Source organism: Mauremys reevesii, linkage group 19 (genome assembly GCF_016161935.1).
Source record: "Mauremys reevesii isolate NIE-2019 linkage group 19, ASM1616193v1, whole genome shotgun sequence".
In the NCBI taxonomy this organism is placed as follows: domain Eukaryota; kingdom Metazoa; phylum Chordata; order Testudines; family Geoemydidae; genus Mauremys; species Mauremys reevesii.
In genome coordinates, this window is record NC_052641.1 from 9,951,287 (window position 1) to 9,971,954 (window position 20,668).

Consider the following 20,668-nt stretch of genomic DNA (forward strand, 5'->3'; position numbering starts at 1 on the left):
GAAGTATTAGAACTTTTAACATGGTTCTAATACTTCGCTTAAGACTTTCATTTTAGAGAGAGAGACCCTGCGTAAACCCTTCTCCCTGATCTCAAACTTGTCAGGGTGGTTGGCATTTGAAATCCAAAGAAAGATATTTATTCATTATTATTATAGCTATTCTAGTAGCACCTAGAGGGCCAGATGGAGATCAGGGTCCCATTGTGCTAGGTGCTGTACAAACACAAAGTAAGGCAGGGGTTCTCAAACTGGGCGTTGGGACCCCTCAGGGTTATTACACGGGGGGTCATGAGCTGTCAGCCTCCACCGCAAACCCCACTTTGCCTCCAGCATTTATAATTGTGTTAAATTTATATTAAAAAGTGACTAATGTATAAGGGGTGGTTGCACTCAGAGGCTTGCTATGTGAAAGGGGTCACCAGTACAAAAGTTTGAGAACCACTGAAGCAAGGGATAGTACCTGTCCTGACGATATTAAAATCTAAATATATAAGGAAGAGAAAGGGTAAGAGGACAAATAGAGGCACAGAGAGGTGAAGTGACTTGCCCAAAGTCACCCAGCAGGTGAGGAGAGCAGGAATAGAGCCCTCATCTCCTGATTCTCAATCCGGTGCCCTACAACTCAAACACGCTGCCTCTGGACCTGGATTTTGCAAATGAACTGCCCCCTTTTTTTTAATCATCCACATCTCCGTTTCTCCCCACTTTGCCCTCCCTTTCCCCATCAGCTGCTTCCAAGACCTTCTCGGATTCAACTTGTAGCCTTTGGTTTGTTTTGATTCTCCTTTGGCCATTGTTGGCCCCAGCCCTCCTCTCCGCTGTTGAAACATAGGGATAAAGAACTGAAGAGGAGCTTGAAAAGCTGAGTCGAAGAAAGTTAGAGGTGCCTGGAAATGAAAAGTCCATTAAAAGTGGTCCAAAAGTATTCATCAGACCAAAAAAAAATGTAATGAAGGCTTAGATTTTGGGGAGAGGGTTTGGCATCACTTGCAAACCAGTTCAATTAGCTGTGAATGTATTCTGAATTCCTAGTTGGCTTTGTCTTCACTGCAAAAAAGAAAAAGCTATCTCATGTTTAAAAAAAAAAAGTCATCTCAAAGTAAAATCCTAGTGGAGAGAAGGCAGAGGTTGGGTTTTACCTTGATGTAGCTAGTTCAGATTAACTCTATACTCAGCCAGCTACATGGATGTAAAATCTACAGTGCCTTGTCTCCACTAGGACTTTATTAATTATTATTAATATTATTGATTATTTACATTATTGTCGCATGTAAGATCTCCAGTCCTGGGCTACGTGCTAGGCACTGTAAAACACAAAACAAAAAGACAGTCCCTACCCCAAAGAGTTTACATTCTAAGTATAAGAGAAGAGACGATGGATGGATACAGACAGACCAACTGGGGGGTCCAAGGAAACAGTGAGACAATACTGATCAGTATGATTTATGTTGCTGATGCAAAACCACACCTTTTATTGTAGTGAAGTCAAACACACCCTTTACCAATCCCAAGAGTGAATAATTTTGAGTCTATGAGTGGTTTATGAGCTGTTCACTTTGACTAGTCATTCACTTTTTGTTTTGTGTGGTCGGTCACCTAAATCTCATTGATATTGTGTCTTGCTCCTGAACTAAGTTACTGGAACTTTTCAGACAGGAGAATAGCAAATAAGAAATCTCAGAATTCCAGTACAGATTTTTAGAAGTTTAATCATTTAGGCTAAAATTCACGACATGTTTGGGGTTTGCAAATATTTTCACAGCTAACATCACAGCTGTCCAAAATACATATACGAACAGTGAAAGAGACCACTAAAAGTAGTGAATCCAACTCAAGGTCCAGGTTTGTGAATAAATTAGAGAAAGAGGAACCCCCCCCACAAGTTTTCTATAGCACCCATCACCATAATATCTAAGCTCTTCCCAGGTTAATTCCATTTTTATGGAGAAGCCCCGCAGCAGAATCTTCTCCTTTCCATGCTATAGGGGGCTATTCTTGTATATGTCCGCTCCCCCCCGCCCCCGGCCTCTAAATATGTTTTTTTTAGAACGTTAATTGACCTTTTTTGAACTTCTGTAATAAACCTGGTGTTTTGGTTCCTTCGGCGTTTCCGATGAAAGTTCAGAATAATTCTTATTTTCTTGTGATCAATTTACCCATCTCTAGCTGTAAAATACAGACACTCCTGTCATGATGTCAGAGGGGCAACCCCTCCACCCCCCTCCATGACATAAGCGTTATGTCAACATATGGCAAACATTCCCCTTAGCCTTGTTTTCTCCCGGCAGTAAAAATACAGTAAAAAGCCAGGGCCTTTTCACAGAGGGGAAAACTCAACTACAACCTTCAGGACAGGAAAAGCAAATATACTTTTAACAAGTAAGTTATTGGGACATAGCTAAATATTTCCAAGAAATAAAATAACAAAGGAGCTTGTGTCCAAGAGGAGTCACATATCTCAGAAAGTGTAAGCATCATGGAAAAAAAAGTCCTGCCGGATTATTATTGAAAGGTTTAGCTGAAATGAAAAGCAGGCTTATACAGCCAAAGTAGTTTCTGGGCTTTTAATTCATTAGCTCAGGTTTCATCAACCAGGATTGGGCCTCTGGCACGTGGAATAAGATTAGTTCATTAATTGTTGAGTCCTTTGGAATTAATGTACTGGAGGTGTTTTTTCCCCCCTTCTGAAAAGTCCCCCTGGATATATAAACATAACAGCAATTTTGTTGAACGTGGGAGCAGAGTCAGTCATGCCAGGTTTGGCTTGATGAGAATGACTGAATCCTGTAAACAAACGGATAGTGAAAGAAATAGAATTTTTTAAAAAAATCTTCTCTTGCAAGGCTTCCAGTGAAATATTTGGCCAATTATATACTGAAGTCTAAGAAATAGTAGTATTTTTTTTGTCCTTAGTGAAATATATGGTAGATTAACTTTTTGCACTTATCCAAGGGGTAGCGCTGTGTCTTTAGACTTGTGATCCACACATGTGAAGCTATAAAGGTTCTTTCATTCTGACTAGTTCCAGGACCACCAGGAGATGGACCTGAGCAGATCTGATAGTCAGATCTCTTGATCAGTGCAGCCCTGTCCGTGTGTGTGTGTGTGTGTGTGTGTGTGTGCGTGCACACTCCCCCAGTCCTGCACAAAATCCAGAAGAATTTTCCCTTGGGGGAAGATTGGTTCTGTTTACACCAGTCTTGCCTTGGTGAGGCAGTAAATACTGAGGGGTCAGATGGGGTTGTCCTCAGGCAGATAGCGTCAGCTGCCGCCCACGCCATCCCAGAGAGACAGCTATTTGTAGCATGCTAGCTCGAGCAGAGCTAGCATGCATATGCCTACTGGAGCTAGGAATTTATAACTCCCGGCTACTGTATAGACATACCCATTGTGACTGGTCCTTGCGCAGGTACTTGGTATGGGGGGGAGAGGGTGCATAAAGCCCATCGTGGCTTTTCACAGTTGCAGACCCTGGGATTGGAGAGCCAGGAACTGGTCTTACTGCCTGCTTCCAGGGGGTGCACGTGTGGTGGCAGAAAGAGCCATGAGCCCACCACCCCTCTGCCCAGTCCTCTGGAGCAAGCCCCGTGTATCTGAGGGAAAACTCTGTACCCCATTGAAGGGGTGTATCAGTGGGTGTGTTCCCACTGCACGCTGGCTTGGTGCAGCTCTGTACCTCTCCCGACGAATAACCTTATAACTTGTAAATAATGGAAGCATGGTTATTATTACTAGGGACCGATAAGCTAGCAACTAAAATAAACAGTGAGCCTTCACAGAGCACTCCACCCATTAATTTCCCCACCACCACCTTGCTCCCTAGATTTGGAAATACTTCTGACAAATAGATAGTACCTCTTCTTCTTCCCTGCCTCTCTCTTATTTACAGATTTTATCCATCTGCATTGACATTCCAGTTGTAAGAACCATCTCACCAAATTTCCACTGGGTCCACTAAATCATAACCTCCTTAATTTAAGATGAATTCCAGTTATTCTTGATTGTTCCCCTTGATCCTTCAGTTGCATATGCACATTACTAACCTTATCCTTCATCTTTGGTTTCAGAATCTTTCTGTCTCCAACCTTACTTTATCTTCAGGAAATACACACCGGATCATTGGAGTGAAAGCTCCCTGCCACGGGGTGTACCACCTGGTTGTCTTACCACACTCTGCCCCAGGAAAGAAGCAGTGAAGCTGGTCTTCCAGGCCTGCCTAGAAAGGCTGCAGGGAAGCAGCCAGTCAGATCACAGTTGGCTCAGTTAAAAGGATCTGCAGGTCCTGAGCAGGTGGGTTTCTGGCTGGGACCAGAAGAGGTAAGACAGAGGGGTTGTCCAGGCAGGAAGACCTAGGCAGACCCTGTGCAAACGGGGAACAGATGCAGGGAACCCAAGGACCATAATCCTAAGCTAATGAGTAATGGTGATGGAACAGAATGGGAAGCATCCCAGGGAATGGTGCAATAGCAGCTATTAAAGGAAGCAGCATGTGGCTGTTATCTGTAGGGTCCCTGGGTTGGGACCCAGAGTAGTGGGTGGGCCTGGGTGCCCCGACTGGCAAAGTGGCCAAAGCCCTGAGAAAGGGACAAGTTTTGTTTTGGAGCCCAAGCAAAGGGCTGGAATTTAAAGATGGGCTGAAGACCCTGGGAGAGGGCCAGCTGTTAGTTGGACTTCCTTACCCTGGAAGGGGACTGAAGTTGAGTGACCTGGCTGGAGAGTTGGGATACCTCAGAACCGCTAAAGGCAAAGCATCTCCTGGGATAGACTTAAAACTAGCCTACAAGGGGCTGAGAACTGAGCCCAGGCAGGGCTGCAGATCCCAACCAGGGCACAGTGATAATCCTTATTGGACCTTTGTTACCATGGAAGGGGTTCATCTGTTTTAGACGATGTGACTTAGCCAGAGGGCTGAGCCACTGAAAACTCATCTGATGAGGGCAACAGCTGGCAGAGGGCCCCAGGAACGGAGAGAGAGAGAGAGAGAGAGAGAGGGCAGGTTTGCACCCAGGCAACATAAGGCGCTTACAAGAGGTGAGTGTGCCCTGTCACGCTCCCCTTCTCCCCAGTTCTTACCTAGTTTACAGCTTGCCTGTCAAGACATGCCAGTTTTAAACCTAGGAAATCAGATCTTCTTCATAAGGGCACTATGCTAATTTGAGCAGGCTGTCAGGAGTGAGGCCCTGCAGCTGTGCCTGCTCAGTGCTCCTGACACCCTAAGGAGTCAGCCAGGCTCACTGATGGACCACCCTGCCTGATTGGCTGAGGAAGCTAGCAGGCTGGTTCTTAAATTAAGCTGGCTGCTTAATGCACCTGCCTGTGGACACTCTGCCTCTGTGAGCTGGTCTCCTGCTTTGCTCCTCCATGGCTCTAGCCCAGATCCTGCCCTGTGCCCAGTCTTGCTCCCACCTCAGAATCAGCCCAGCTCCTGCCTTCCCTAACTTCTGGTAATTTGGCTTCAACCCTTGACTCTGGTTCTGGCTTGATTTATGCGACTGGCATTTGGACTCTGACTTTGGTTCTGACCTGTGGCCCTGGTTCTGACCCTGTCCCAACCCTTGGTTCTGACATTTGGGCTCTGAGCACTAAGCCTGACTCCTGCTCTGACCACTAGGCATGAGTACCTATAACCAGGGGACCAGGTCATAGGTACTGGCTTTTGTCACAGTTCTCTGTAAATCCCAGATCCTCCACCTGTACATAACGCCCACTAGGAAAAAGTGAGTCCTTGTCTCCATAAGAAAATAAGAGCCTACTCTAGCTAATGGAGTTACTTATTTAGCAGATGTAGTAGAGACTCCTATTTTTGATACCATAGGTTCATGGTTCAAACCCAACTGTCAGCGCAAAGAGGAGCAGTTACACATTCATCTTTCATTTGCTCATTCCTATTAGTTGTCTTCTTTCTTTGCTTGCACTTGGAACGGAAAGTTTACCTGAGTTGCTCCTATCCTAAAACCTCTTTCCAGATCCTTGCATGGTTGTATCAAATTGTGCTTTTCTTGGGTCATTTGTTCCTTCATGGGCTATAATCAATGGGAAATGCCTGGCATTCTTTGAGAGATTTATAACTTTGGAACAATATTATATCATTATGAACATTAGATCATTGTTATATCATGAGACCTTTGGGGAAGTCCCACTGCTAGGAATTTTTTTTCCTGCTACTCAGCCTAAATTTTACTTGTTATCCTCCCACTACCCCTAGGTGTACCTCCGTTGGCTTGCCCTAGACATCCGCTTTTGTTTTCTAGTATTTATGTCTGTGAAGATGGGTATCAATTCCCATGATGTCATTTTTAAACCAGATATACATGTTTAGTTCTCTTAAACTTCTCATAAATCAACCCTTCTGTGCCCTTTCGCCAATGAGAGGCATGTTTTTCATATGGCTCTGAAAGTGAAATGTGAAATGTGTCCATTAAAAAATACCTTGTATCTGATTTCAGGGAGAAGGAAGAAAGAAATGATTTCAGAGATCTTGAGGGCATGATGCTTAATGCCATCCATCAGGTAAAGTTCCTGTGAATCACTAGCCTCATGCCTTACATCGCATGCGGCAGAATTCTTAGAAAATTTCCAGGGAGCCCAGCGTTAAGCAAAGGGGTATCAGAATACAAAACAAGGCACCTAATAATTCATGTCGCTTCTGACCCTTGCCATTCAAGATCAGGGCATTTCCTTCCTTACACTTTGTAAAAATGTGGTTTTAATATGCTTAGATAGGCAGAATTTAAATGATTTAAATGATTTTTGAGTCTTCAATTCCAGTGGCCTTAAGAGACATAATGACAAAGCTAGTTTAATCCCATCTGCTCGAAGGCAAAGCACAGGGCGGAGCTTATATTGCAGTGTAAGCGTACAAAGGAATGAAAATCAGAGGAAAGATTGTAGGTTTTTTCTCCAGACCTTCTATACCAATGACCCAACCTTCCAGCATGTTCCCTAAGATCTGTATGGTGCTAGGGAATTTTCTGGGTTCTTGAGGCAAAACCCTGTGCTGCTTGTTCTATGGAGTAAACCCTTCCTACCTCACCACACCCCAGACCAAAGAGGCGAAGACCCTATAAGATGAACCTCACTGAGGTTTTTATCTCAGAGGCTTTTTCCATGGGAGAGGGCTATCTGAGGTAAAAGTAGAGTAGGAATACAGGGGTTAAACTAAGACGGGGAAAATTCCTGATAATTAGCAAATGCCTGTCAGCAAGAGGTATTTGGCTGTGGAATAGACTCCTACAGATAATTGTGGAAGACTACCACTTAGGTTTTTAAAATCAGGCTGCATGAAATACTAGAAAAACTCCTGTAGGAGATCATCTTGAATTAGCAGGAAGATGGATTGGATGATCTGGTAGGCCTTCTATATATCCAGCTTTGGTTATATGAAAACAGCCCCCCAAAAGAGTGGGATAAAGCCCCATTGCCTGACTCATTAAAAGTAGGGGGCCAGATTATGAACCCCCTTACTCACTTTTGTAAGCAGTACCTCCCATGAGTAGTTCCATTGACACCAAGGGGGTGACTTGTATTAGCAATTCCTCCCCCATGAGTAAAGTCAGACAATTTAGACTAGAGTGAACAGAGGGACAGTGAGTAGCCATCATAATAGGTGTCAAGTATCAGAGGGGTAGCCGTGTTAGTCTGGTTTTTCCACTGCTTGCATCCGAAGAAGTGGGTATTCACCCACGAAAGCTCATGCTGCAAAACTTCTGTTAGTCTATAAGGTGCCACAGGATTCTTTGCTGCTTCATCATAATAGGGTGTCAACCACATGCAACCTAACCCCATGTTTTGTAAAATCTGCACAAAAATCCCACATGCTATTCATGTGCTACAAATTGAATATTTCATAGTCTTACTTTGCATGGTTGTTTCTATTGTCCTCGAAGACGGACGGGAATGTTCACCAGCAAAAAAGGCTCTGGTGGTTTTGTTTGTGTTTATTTGGGGGTTTTTTTCTGAGAAAATTATTATTACTGAGTCAAATCCTGTGTTCCTTGCTCAGTTTTCACTCTCCCCTTACCTGGGCAACTCTTTTTTTTTTATTATCAGGGGGTAGCCGTGTTAGTCTGTATCCACAAAAACAACAAGGAGTCCGGTGGCACCTTAAAGACTAACAGATAATTAGATCTGTTAGTCTTTAAGGTGCCACCGGACTCCTTTTTGTTTTATTATTATATTTATTTTTATTTTAGAATATAAATAAGAGGGCCTAATTCTTCCTCTAGGTACCTAATCAAAAATAGTCCTAAAGGAAACTACTTCAAATTCTTGGGATTCCAAAAGCAATCTGACTGAGCGTTATCTCCCGTGGCTAAATATTCAGTTCAACTACCCCCTTTACAGGCATTTTAGGACCCAGCTGTGCAATCCCTACTCATATTGATGAGCGTGGTTAGTCTTTCAACTGTGCCATGAAGATGTATTTGCAGAGACAGGTCTAACTACAAATATCTGGGAGAGTGAAGTCAATGGAGTTACACAGCAGTGAATTTACCATACCATTTGTTGCTTCTTGTGTAACCCATTGATGAGTGCACGATCCCACTCTGTGCTTGATCCACAAAGGATGTGAGTCTGTTACAGCCTTAGGTAGGGAGCTTTGGTTCTTTAGATGAAGTTGTAGCAGCTCCTGTATCTAGCTCTGGAGGATCTCCGGTTCCACCCTCGGTGTGTTATCCAACTCGGCGGCCGTCATGCCTGCTGAGTACCATATAAGAAGTTCCTCATTACTTATAAACCAAGCATCTTCAGCACATTGGAAATTGAAAGGAGCTGCTATTGATTGAGGAAATCAAACTCTGTTTTAAAAGCAATCTTATTTACAATCCCTTGAAACAAAGGACTTTCTGTATACCTACAGTGCGTGAGCATCAGAGATTCTGAAACAGATGGATTTCCACATAAGACGGGGAATCCTGGGTGATTCTTAGTCAGTGTCTCGCTTGCCAAAGGAAAACTGAGTTGTATAGTTGTTTTATGGCAAAGAAAACAAACAACTTTATTTAAACATAATTAACCCATCTGAAAATATTCTTAAGTGGTGTTTTTGTTGAAACCAGTGTTTGGGGAAGGTCTTCATAGCTCTGAGTCATCAGATGCCTATTTTGAATGCTAAAAAGGTTTGTCTAGCTACAGTACAGATATTTTACTAAGAGGTCTGAGTCCTCTTTTTCTGTGTATTGTATCTCAGGTCACTTACTCCCTTTGATTTTGCTTATCAGTCGACATGGGGGAACACAGAGAAAAAGATCCCACTCACCTTTAATAACATGTAACCATCTTCCTTTTATTTGCTCACTAAACCGTGATAAAATTGTCAAGGATTAAAAAGTCCAGAAAAACACTCTAGTCTGCGTGAGTTTCTGGTTTCTGGGTGTTAGACTGTACAGGAGTATTTGAGGTCTAATGTCAGACCTCACTCTTCCAAACATTTGTATAGTCACAGTGTATTATTGGCTTATTTTTCCACTAGGGATAATTGGTATTTTTTCTTCTTCTGTGCCCCTAATGTCCACAGACCACTGTGCTGTTACAATGCTGGCAGGTCTTATTAAGAACCGTGCAAAGCTTCCAATCTCTTGGTTCCCCAAACTTACGCTTGCTAACTAAAGTCTCTCTCTGAGTTATCTGCCAACCTTCAAGCACCGATGCCGCTGGGCTTGGCATAAAGTAAATCTCATTCTCCTGTGTTTTTATCCAATTGTCTTTCTTTCTCCTCCCTTTCTCTTTCAGTTGTGGGCCAATGACTGGGACAGGAGACTGAGTCAGGACTCCTGGGTTCTGTTTTTGGCCCTGCCACAGACTTTGTGTGAGACATGGAGCAAGTCACTTAGCCAGTTAGTGGAGTCCATCCATGCAGGGTCTGAATTCACTTTGTTTGTAATTCAAGAACATTACCTAGCCACCACTCAAAACACGACCCCTGTGGTTCATAAGCTGCCAGCGGGAGACCCTCCCTCCTGCTTGCTGAGCTGGTAAGAGCTTTGCTAAACTCTCTCACTTGAAAGTTACCCTTTCAATTCCACGCAGCAGAAACTGGAGCTGTTGTGTCTCTGGGTAGCAGCCTCATCACTCAGTCGTCGTATAAAGGGAAGGATGTTACATATCACCACTATGTCATTCACTGAGTGGGTAGGTGCAGGAGAGGATTTAATTAAACAAAACAAATGAGACAGGTGTGCCCGTGGTAGAGGAGGGTATTAAATACATGGGTTGTAAAGAGGAAGCCTATTGGCCAGCAGTATGGGGATAGGACCTGGGGTAGTAAGTCAGGCTGCTGCAGTAAATTGAAACTAGCAAAGAAAACAAATCTCCTATCAATCAAAACTGAATGCAGCCCCTCTCCTTGCATGTTGCTTTTATGAACCTGGAAGTCAGCCTTTTAAATCACACTCTGGCTATGCAGGTGGCTACGCAAGTAGTATAAAACAGAACTTGTCAAATCCACGAATCTGGCTCGTACTGAACAAATCCCAGAAAGAACAAAAATACCAAAACAAAAACACCGAACCTAAACCAGACTTCCACGTCTGGGACCAGATCAAAACAACGAGGAGCCCAAAAAGATTAAAATAAACTCAACTCAGATTAGTTTATTGTGTTGCATGTTTCTTGAGGCGAAACCATTTACTTTGGAATTACTTACACACACTCCTCAACTGGACATCCAACATGCTAATAGTTTGCAGAAGAGTTTTAGGAAAATTGACTCTAGAAAACAGATGAGTGTCGAGAGGCACCGTAGAGGTCTCTGAATTCCTCTCTGCATATTGATATACAGTTGTTGTGCTGACATGGTCAGAAACCATGCAGCTGTTTAACAACTCTCCTTTAAATAGCTGTGCACACAACTTTGCGTGCCCGTGAGGGTGTGTTATGCACTATAGTGCAGGTTTTGGCAAGATCATTTTTGCTGCATTACAGGGAGAATGGTGCAGGAGTGAGGGAACCTCGAAACGATTGGAGGTTAATTCAGGGAAACATCAATAGGATTTTACATGCCTCCTCTTTGTCACATTTTGGCATTCAAAGCCCTGGGCAGAACCAGTTAGTGCAGAGGTGGCATGAAATTGAAAAACAATGAAGAAAACCGGCCCCATCCCCCATTTTTTTAACTTCATAAAAGGTTTGGCTTCAGATTGGATTTTGGATAAAGCTTTGCATGGTTCTTATTTAATCCAAACTGGTTAGCTCAACTCTGGCCTGGAGCCCTGGGTCATCGAGGTTTAGGGGATATGGTGTAGCAGGGGTTTTCTACCTCTGTGCTGTGACACCCCTGGGTCATGAAAGGTGTCAGAGATCATGACCACCTCACCTAAGTGGGAAGGAGGTGCTGACTAGATGGGTGGGGGAGGCCCAGTATGGACAAGGAGGGCACAGTATGGTCAAGGTTATAAACCCCTAATGTTTTGACAGTACAAGGCTAGTTTCAGGCCTCTCTGTGGAGAGGCAGGAGCAGGAGCTGCTTCCCAGTCACTCCACACAGAGCCTCCCTGGTCTGGCTGGAGCAGGCTGTCAGCACAAGGAAATCTAACCATGGCTTGGAGCTACCTCTCCACCCCAGACTGTGGGGCCTGCACAGGGTCTGCCTGGGGCCTTAAGCCTCATCTTAATGTTAGAATGACAATTTTATTAATATGAAAATGCCAATAGCTGCCTGTGACTCTCTGGTGGCCATTCCTTTGGTTTTAAGCAGGCCAGTTCTGTGGTTTTGTTCCCTTGTCCTTTGTACTGGGACAAAACCAGATGTGGTTTTGTCAGGTATCACGGATTGGGGATGCCATTTTGAAGAGCCCGCCGCTTTGCCTCGGTGTGGCCATTCCCAGAAGTACAGGAACGTTGGGTATTCTGGGGATGTGCCCGTGGCCTCCCTAGATGCAATGGCAGTCCTTGTCATGCACTCTAAAGGGCTGCAGGCATGGAGCAGGGCACCCCCTGGGGTGACTGCCTCCTTCAGGCTACTGAGAGGCTGCCCTGATGCCAGAAAGCAGGGAGATGGTCTTGCCTCAGCTGATCTCTATGCTGCCCATGCTGGTGCCTTAGGGCCTAGCCGGTTGGCAGGGGTGCAGACTTGAGAGACAAGGATTTGAGCAGAGGGATTAGAATAGCCCAACAGGGGCACAGCGTGAAACACGATGTGGCGTGAGGGCTCAAGGGGAGAAAAGGGAAGCAGGGGCAGAATGGGTGAAGACCCCCCCCACACACACACACATCAACCCCCTCAAGGCTGCAGGTTCCATCCCCCTGCCCTCAGCCATCCCTAACCCTGGCTGCGTCCGGCTTGCCCTCCCCTATGTGGGTGGCCCTGGCTCCTTCCAAAACCCACTGGCTCCCCCACCCTGAGGTGAAGGGAGATATTAGGATGGGGGGGCAGAGAAGGTGTCAAGTCTGCAGGAGCAGGTGGAAGAGGCAGGGGGGCAGTGAGGAGGAGAAGGAGAGAGGAAAGAGACCGCAGAGGCAGCTGGCTATGGCAGGTCCGGTGTTGCTAAGCCCCATTATGTGTAGTGCAGGCTGCAGTACCACCTGCTGCCACACGGTGGGGTTGGAGCTTTGTGGGTGGGTGCGGTCCATCTGGCTGCCACTGACACCTGGTGTTGAAATCCCATCTGGGCACCCTGTGTCACAGGCTGAATATGGACTGCTGTGTGGCCGTTTCCAATCAGCCCACCCCAGAGGCAAGAGACGAGGCCTCTAGCACAAGCTGCCTGCAGCTGCAGGCCTTTCCTGCTCCTCCAGACCCAGCAACAGATAGGGTGGGTTTCTGAGTTGGTGGGGAATTTGGTGGAGGTGCTTGGCTGGAGGGGTGTTTCTGAGCATGAGGTCATTGTAGGTGGGAAGGTCTCAGAGCAATGGGGGGCGGGGGGAGGGAGAGTGCTGTCCTGTTTCTTTGTTTTTGCTTTAGTGTTTGACAACTTGACTGAGTCAAACTAACTTCCCCGTAAGAGACTGCATTAAACTGGAATCTGGGAATGAAAGTTTGTGTTTTTTAGGCTGGGATTAAGTTTAAGGCGCCTTAGTTGTAAATAGTGCATGTTTTCTGTTGCTCTGCTGTATGATTCTGACCTTGTATACTGATGTTACTGCTGTATTTCTCTTTTTCTTTGGTGGTGCCCAATATAAGGATGTAACCTTTCATAGAATCATAGAATATCAGGGTTGGAAGGGACCTCACGAGGTATCTAGTCCAACCCCCTGCTCAAAGCAGGACCAATCCCCAACTAAATCATCCCAGCCAGGGCTTTGTCAAGCCTGACCTTAAAAACTTCTAAGGAAGGAGATTCCGCCACCTCCCTAGGTAACCCATTCCAGTGCTTCACCACCCTCCTAGTTAAAATGTTTTTCCTAATATCCAACCTAAACCTCCCTCGCTGCAACTTGAGACCATTACTCCTTGTTCTGTCATCTTCTACCACTGAGAACAGTCTAGATCCAGCCTCTTTGGAACCTCCTTTCAGGTAGTTGAAAGCAGCTATCAAATCCCCCCTCATTCTTCTCTTCTGCAGACTAAACAAACGTCAGAACATCTCTTGGAGAGACAGCAATCAAGACCCAACTAGGGCATTATGAATAGGGCTGTTTGTGTCCATTATGAAGTCAATCTTGCAAATAGCTCCACACGGGAGGACCTTGCCTCTGTGTAGAGCCCCACTGACTTCAGTAGAGTACTCTATGGCTACAGAAATTCACTCACATGGAGAAGGATCAAAGTCAAACTGGGCAAACAGGAGAGCATTTAAAGTGCAGTCCCAGAGCATGGGAAAAACCCTCATCTCATTCAACGATAAGTCAGGGAGACTGTGCCACTGAGGTACAACCTTGGGCATCCCTTTGTACTTTAGGTTTTGTTATTTGTTTGGCTGTTAGTTGGACTCAGACTACAGAACTGGGAAGGACAAAATCCTATGCAAAGTATCTTTCCTTTATTTTTGGAGGGATGGCAGAATCTTCTCCATCTATATATCAAACACAACTGAGTAGGTAAGGTTGCTCATATAATCTTCTCAGAATCCATGGTGATCCTTCAAAAACCTCGCTGTTGCCAAAGATTGATGATTAGAATGGGTGGATGAATAGATATCCTTAAAACAGTACTTGAGACAATCCTGATCCCAAAACTCCAGCTGGTGTTTTAAAAGCAATTTTAATTTTTCTGCCCCTAGTTCTGGACAAAACCATGAGCACGGCTGCTATTTTAGCTTTATTATCAGCCCCAATGAAACCCGGACGTTTTCGGGATCCCACAAAATGCCTGGTTTGCAAATCCACAAAGAGATTCAGATTGTTTTGAATAAGAATCCAGACTGCCGTTGTGCCTATTCCCAATTGAAATGCTGAAGCTTTCGTGGTGTCTCATTACCACTGCAGAGACGACCCATTTAGAGGAGTTAAAAATGAATTATTCCAGGACTTCAAGGAGAAAACTGTTTCCAGCAGGGGAATGAGGATAGGATACTTCTGTTCTCTGTGATATCTTCTGCATAAATCAAATGTGTGTCAAGCTGGCATATTGTGTTGTCCATTTTTAATTCTGGATTCATTTCAGTGGGGAAGTTTTCTTATAAATCAATGGTTCAATATGGCCCATGGGGAGAGAAGGGCCATTTTATGTTTGCGTAACATTTACTAGACCTGGTTAAATGGACGCACATCAAAATAAATGCTGTAACCTTTCAATAATGTTTAGTCTCCTTGAGAATGAACATACTGTGAGTATGTGTGTTAAGTATACACCATTAATAGTCTCCGTGACATTTGGGCTGACTCCACAGAGACAACCGGGGAGGTGAAGGACAAGTACTGAAAATGGCATTAAAAGGGAAGAACAATTCCTTCAAGGCACAGAAATGAAACTCAGAAATAAAATTTACCAGCAATCTCAGGAATAAAAATGGATTATCCCGGCTATCTGAATTGAATTTGACCCTTGTAACGTCAGACGAAGCAATCTACATCCATGACGTGGGTTTCTCTTCTGAAGCGGTGGCAGGAAGGTATCCAGAAACTCCTGGAGAGCTGCCACAGATGATGGATAATCCTAGCGTTAGCTAAAGGGTATTTGCCGTTGTTGAAGTAGAGGGATTGTTTGTTAAATTCAGTTTCTCTCTGTTGGATTTTTCAGTGTGTGTGTTGGAAATGATGGGACCGTGGATATAAGTATCGAAGGAAAAATTCATCCCTCGCATAAACAAGCACAGCTCCAGTGATCTCCATGGAGTTGCATCCACTTAAGCCATGGTTGAATTTGGATTCGCCATACCAGATCAGCCTAAGGGTTCATCAAAGGGCTGGCAGGGGAGGGAGGGATCAACTGTCTCTAAGTATAGAAGAGACCACAAGCGCACACTTAAAATGCAAAAGTGGCCTGGAAGTACGGCTGTCCCAGCTGTCCTGAATTAGGTAATTCTCTCCACATGCTAGGCCCCTGATCCAAAGCCCAGTGGAGTCAATGGAAGGAATCCTTTTAACTTCTGTGGGCTTTGGATCAGGCCTCATAAGACAGAAAGAGCTTTCCTTGGAGGGAAAGAAGGCAATTACCGGGGGGATGCTACGGCACAGGCTTCCATATAGGTTGCAGAAGCCTGCCTGCCCCCCTGGGTACATACTCACTTGTGTAGCCAGTACTAAAGCAAACGCCCCTGCATCCTCACTCTTATCTGTAGCGAGCTACCTAGAGTATCGCTAACATGGGGACATCTACGTGAGCTGCCATTCACATCCCCGGCTGTCGTTTAGACGTACCCAAGCGTTACACTGAAGCCCGGCCTGTAGCATCCTCACTGCTATTTTTCACAAGCTGGAGTAGTGTTTCTTCACCTTTCCAGACTGCTGTACCCCCTTCAGGCATCTGATTTGTCTTGTGTACCCCAAGTTTCATCGCTCTTAAAAATGACTTGCTTACAAAATCAGACATCAAAATACAGAAGTATCACAGCGCCCTGTTACTGAAAAATTGCTGACTGTCTCATTTTTGCCATATACTTATAAAATAAATCAATTGGAATATAAATACGGTACTTACCTTTCCTTGTATAGTATATAGAGCAGTATAAACAAGACCTTGTCTGTATGAAATTTTAGTTTGTACTGACCTCGCTAGTGCCGTTTACGTAGCCTGTTGTAAAACTAGGCAAATATCTAGATGAGTTGACGTACCCCCCTGGAAGACCTCTGTGTACTCCTGCTTCGGAGCCACTGAGCTAGAGTACCCCTAGCACGGTTACGTCTACGCAAGCCGTGTATGGTCTGGAGCCTCTGTCTCTCTAGAGGTGTGTAATTCAAAACACAAGAGAGGCTGTCAGGGCTTCGGGTGATGCAGATGTCTGTTCAGCAGGCATAAGACCAAATATATGCTGCCTTAGCTTCCATAGTTAAACTGCCACAGGCCTTGACGTGAAGAAAACTGCTACTTCTTCCTTAGGTCGTGCACTGAGGCCTCTGGCGCTTTATCACCAGATAGGCTGCTGCAAAAGGGCTGATGGGCCAGGGCCCCTGGAGAATGTCCCTGGTGCAGGGGGTCCCTATACCAAACACAGAGCCAGCTCCTTCAGTCCTGAAGCACCTCTGCAAGAGCCCTGGGCTCAAGAGACATTCCAGGGTGGGCTGGGGTTTGATGTGGGTAACCTGAAATGTGGGCAAATTGGGTGTGGTTGAGGATTTGGCTCTAGTTCTCCCAGTAGATTAAACTTGTTTTCTGGCGAGTTTATCATCACTGTGACTCAGCATCTTCAGAATCTGAAATCAATAGTAAAGTTGGTGGTGAGGAAGAGAACTTGGGAGTCATCTCTCACGGGTTGATGGGCCACAATAAGGCAATGTTACACACAGATGACTCATGTTCTTGCAAGTTTCCCAGCCAATTTCTTCAGACAGAAGAGGTTTGGATATGCTTCCGAACTGAACCGAGCCTCCCAAATGTTTGAGGTTCACCCATTACTATTTTCTATCTTCAGCAGGCGTTTAATTTTAGAACAAGCACTTTGCTGTGCAAACACTAAAGGCTTTGCTTAAATATTAAACCTTAAAGTTACAGGTTTGATTTTTTTTAACAGCAGACTGGAAATACATCACCTAATTTTGAGAGACGCGGAAGCCGCATCAGTTTTAAAACTGGAATGGGCTTAGTTTATTGCAGGTAGGATTCCAGCATTGCTGGGAGACGTCACCAGGATCTCCATAATTTCACCCCCGGCCCTGGGATACTCAGTATTTGAATTTAATATGAAAGAACAGATCCCATGGTGGGAGATGATACCGATAACCACTATCCCTCCCAATTGAATGGGTACATCAGGAGGACATGGCACCATTCCTGCAAAGACTTACATGTGTACATAACTTGACTCACTCAGAGTAGTAAAAATAACAGGAGTGTATAAAGTTAAGCATGTTCTTAAGTTTGAACAGGGCCGAGGTATCCTCTTTCCGCAGGCAACGTGGGGAAATTTAAAGAATGCTGTGGAAGTTGCCAGAGTGGCATATGGTTGGGTAAAGTTTAGACACCGATGATCTACTGTGTCAAACTCTTCTCCTTATTGATGCTTGTGGTCTAACCCTTCTCCTCCAACAAGTACAAAATTTCTCAGGAGTCCTTTGTGTGGGGAGTGGTACCAAAGAGTCAGTGGGGAAATAGCTTCCTTTAAGACTAGTTCCTTGGAATGAATTTAATTGTGTTTCATGAGCCCTGGTGCTAAAGGAGGGAATGAATATGCAAGCTGGGAAGAAACCTAGTTGCAGGAAGAAAGAGAGTTTACAGAATGCATCATCTACTGAGAAGGAATAGTGGCCTAGATTGATCTTTGCCTCCTTCATGGTGATGCTTAAAACAGAGAGTTGACTCTTAACCAAATAAAAATAAGAATGAGGAGCAATGGAACATTTCTTCTTCTGTGTTTCTGATAGGCTGATAGCTGGATTACACCTGTGTTGATCAGATTTGCTGCCCCTTCACTCATAACCTCGGTGTGGTCTATGGATCTCATGAAATACTGCCAAAGCAGGCCTTCCAATGGGGATGAAGGACAAAGCTCTACACAGCTCAACAGGCAAATAACACCAATGGATTGTTCTATCCTGAAGGATTTTCGGTACATGGGTGAGTTTTTATTCCCCTCCATCCCTCTACTCACACAAATTATTTTCCCCTACATCGCTGTGTTCCCCACATAAGGTATCTTTTTCTCTAAACATTCTTATCTGGGCTTGACTGATGAAGCATCCTGCCATACACAAGAAAGCACTCCCTATGGGTGGAGGCATAACATCCTCTGCAAGATTTTTTCCACTTACCCTCATGTGTGGTGAACACTTCCATTTGTATCTTCTTCTCCATAGCATTTTCCTGTAGATGGGAATGCCCCCAGAAGCACTTCACTAGAGACAAAGTATGTCCCCATTCAGAATTCCCCTGTAATTGTTGTCATTCCTCTATGTATTTCCCCAGTATATGAGGCATTTACCCCAGGTGTTTCCCCATATGTCAAAGGACGACGCGTCAAGTATTTCTCCCACATTCCCTAAGCATTTCTGTTAACGTAGTATTGAGGAAATAACAACCTTTGCTCATAGATCTTCTCTCATTTGTCCCTTACGCCTCTCCCAAGTAGTGGGTTTTGTTTTGCCTTTTCTTGATTAAAGTTTTCCTGCCACTTGCACTTCAGTGAAAGCAATGGGACTGTGTTGCCTCCTAGTCCTCTTCCACACTGCTGTTCTTTCTCATGGATGGGATCTACAGAGCTGCAGCAGCAGGATGAACTGTGGAACTCTGTAGGCAAGCTGAGAAAGTAGTGTGGACTGGTTGAATTAGCAAATTGTTGGCAGTCAGGGTCTCCATCCTGAGGTCCAACCCCAGGTTTCTCAGTGACTCATAAATTGCTTAACTTCTTTGGATGTCCAGGGCATGGTGGTCTTGTGGATAAAGCACTGGCCTAGGGCTTGGAATTCTGTTCTGGGCTCCAACACAGACTTCTTGTATAACCTTAGGCATAATCTCCCAGTGTCTCAGTTCGCTGTCTGTGAAGTGGAGATAACACTTCCCCTTTATGGAAGAATTGTGAGAGGTAATGTGTTAATGTTTGTAAAGCGCTCATATGATGGGTGTCCTATAAGTATGGCTATCTTTGTATTGTGGATAGTGATACTTATCTACCTCATAGGGTGGCTGTGCTGCTTAAATATGTTTGCATAGTACATCACAAATGCAAAGTGATGACATTGTTCTTTATTATTAGGAAATCCTGAGGTGCTCTGAGATGAATAGAGGCCATTCTGAATTACCTGAGCCCTGGAGAGACGGAAAGTGCAGAATAGAGAAAGAGACAGTAATGGAGGGATTGCATGGAACTTTTTATAGCTAGGTTGTCCATTCAGGTAGACGTTAGGTTGACGCTGGCTAAACATTGCTACCACCTGCTGGTTATTTAGTGGCCCGTGTGGTTGCAGTTCAGTTCCCAGTGAGTGTATGTGCATGTCAGAAAAAAAAATCCCAATCCCGGATCATTTGATTGGCACTAATTGGCACTCTTTGTAGTGTTATCAGCCAAGAGGCCAAAGAGCAAATGGCCTGTGGGGACTTTATTGAGGAGGCCCTGGGTCCCAAGCCTTTGCTAATTCCCCCAGCTGATTCTGTTTCCTCAGCTGAACGCACTCTAGAGGTGTGGACTTCAGGGTTGGGTTGAGGGACATTGGGCCTAATTCTCCATTGCCGTTTGCACCTAGGCAAAGTATAGGTATAAACCATTACCACAACAATTCTCCGCTTGCTCACACTGGCTGCAGAGCTTTACGCCTGCTGTTCACAGGCATAAATGACAATGCAAGGAAGTGGGAAAACAGCCGCATCGGCTATGAGAAGAAGAGGTTGTACCTATTCTGTGGATAATCTTCTGTCTCCAGGGCTATCAATCGGGAACCTTTCATCAGCAGTAAATTCACTTTAAAAAAATCAAATAGCGAGGCAGAGAGATTAGTCAGAGTTCTCAAATGTTTCAAGAAAGTTTAATGTTATTATCTCAGCAGACAGATATCCAACTATTCCTCCACTGTTTGACATAACAGGCATTTGCTGACAGCGACATTATGGAACTCTCTCTCTCTCGAGTGACTGAAGGCGATATCATCTTGCTTAAATTGTATTTTAAAAACATGCCAATCTAACAATTAAATTAGAGACAGATTTTACTCTAATGGAAACTTTTTGCTGCTTAATATATAAATTTCCTTGTTCATTTGGAACCCCCAGACGTCACATAGCTGCTAGATTCAGAGCTCCCTCCAGCTCTTCCCTTTCCCTGTGATTCTCTCGGTTTTACTTAGGAACTATTGATCTACCAAGGCTGCTTTTTTTTTTTTTAATCCAATTTTCTTGGGCCACAGAATTTAACTGACTGGGCTGTATCTAAAGCACTCTGCTTGCCAGCTAGACACCTTTGCATGCTCACCTAAGCTAATTTTACTCCCTCTGGTGGAGAAATCAGTCAGTGTCAGGGTTCTGCTACGTTATTCGCATCACCACGGAAGCCAATAAGGGGAGACTCCAGATAGGGTGACCAGATAGCAAGTATAAAAATGGGGACAGAGGGTGGGGGATAATAGGAGCCTATATAAGAAAAAGCCCCCAAAATCGGGACTGTCCCTATAAAATCAGGACATCTGGTCGCCCTAACTCCAGACT

At 44.6% G+C, this 20,668-nt stretch overlaps 1 protein-coding gene across 1 annotated transcript in view; it reads left to right on the forward strand.

Annotated features, from left to right (window-relative positions):
- Nucleotides 1-20,668, forward strand: part of PAPPA (pappalysin 1) — a 452,227-nt gene that overhangs the window by 190,481 nt on the left and 241,078 nt on the right. The window contains exons 5-6 of the mRNA XM_039506691.1: nucleotides 6,447-6,510; nucleotides 17,899-18,091. Coding sequence (XP_039362625.1) covers nucleotides 6,487-6,510; nucleotides 17,899-18,091 — 217 coding nt within the window. The 5' untranslated portion in view covers nucleotides 6,447-6,486. The remainder of the gene's footprint in view (nucleotides 1-6,446; nucleotides 6,511-17,898; nucleotides 18,092-20,668) is intronic.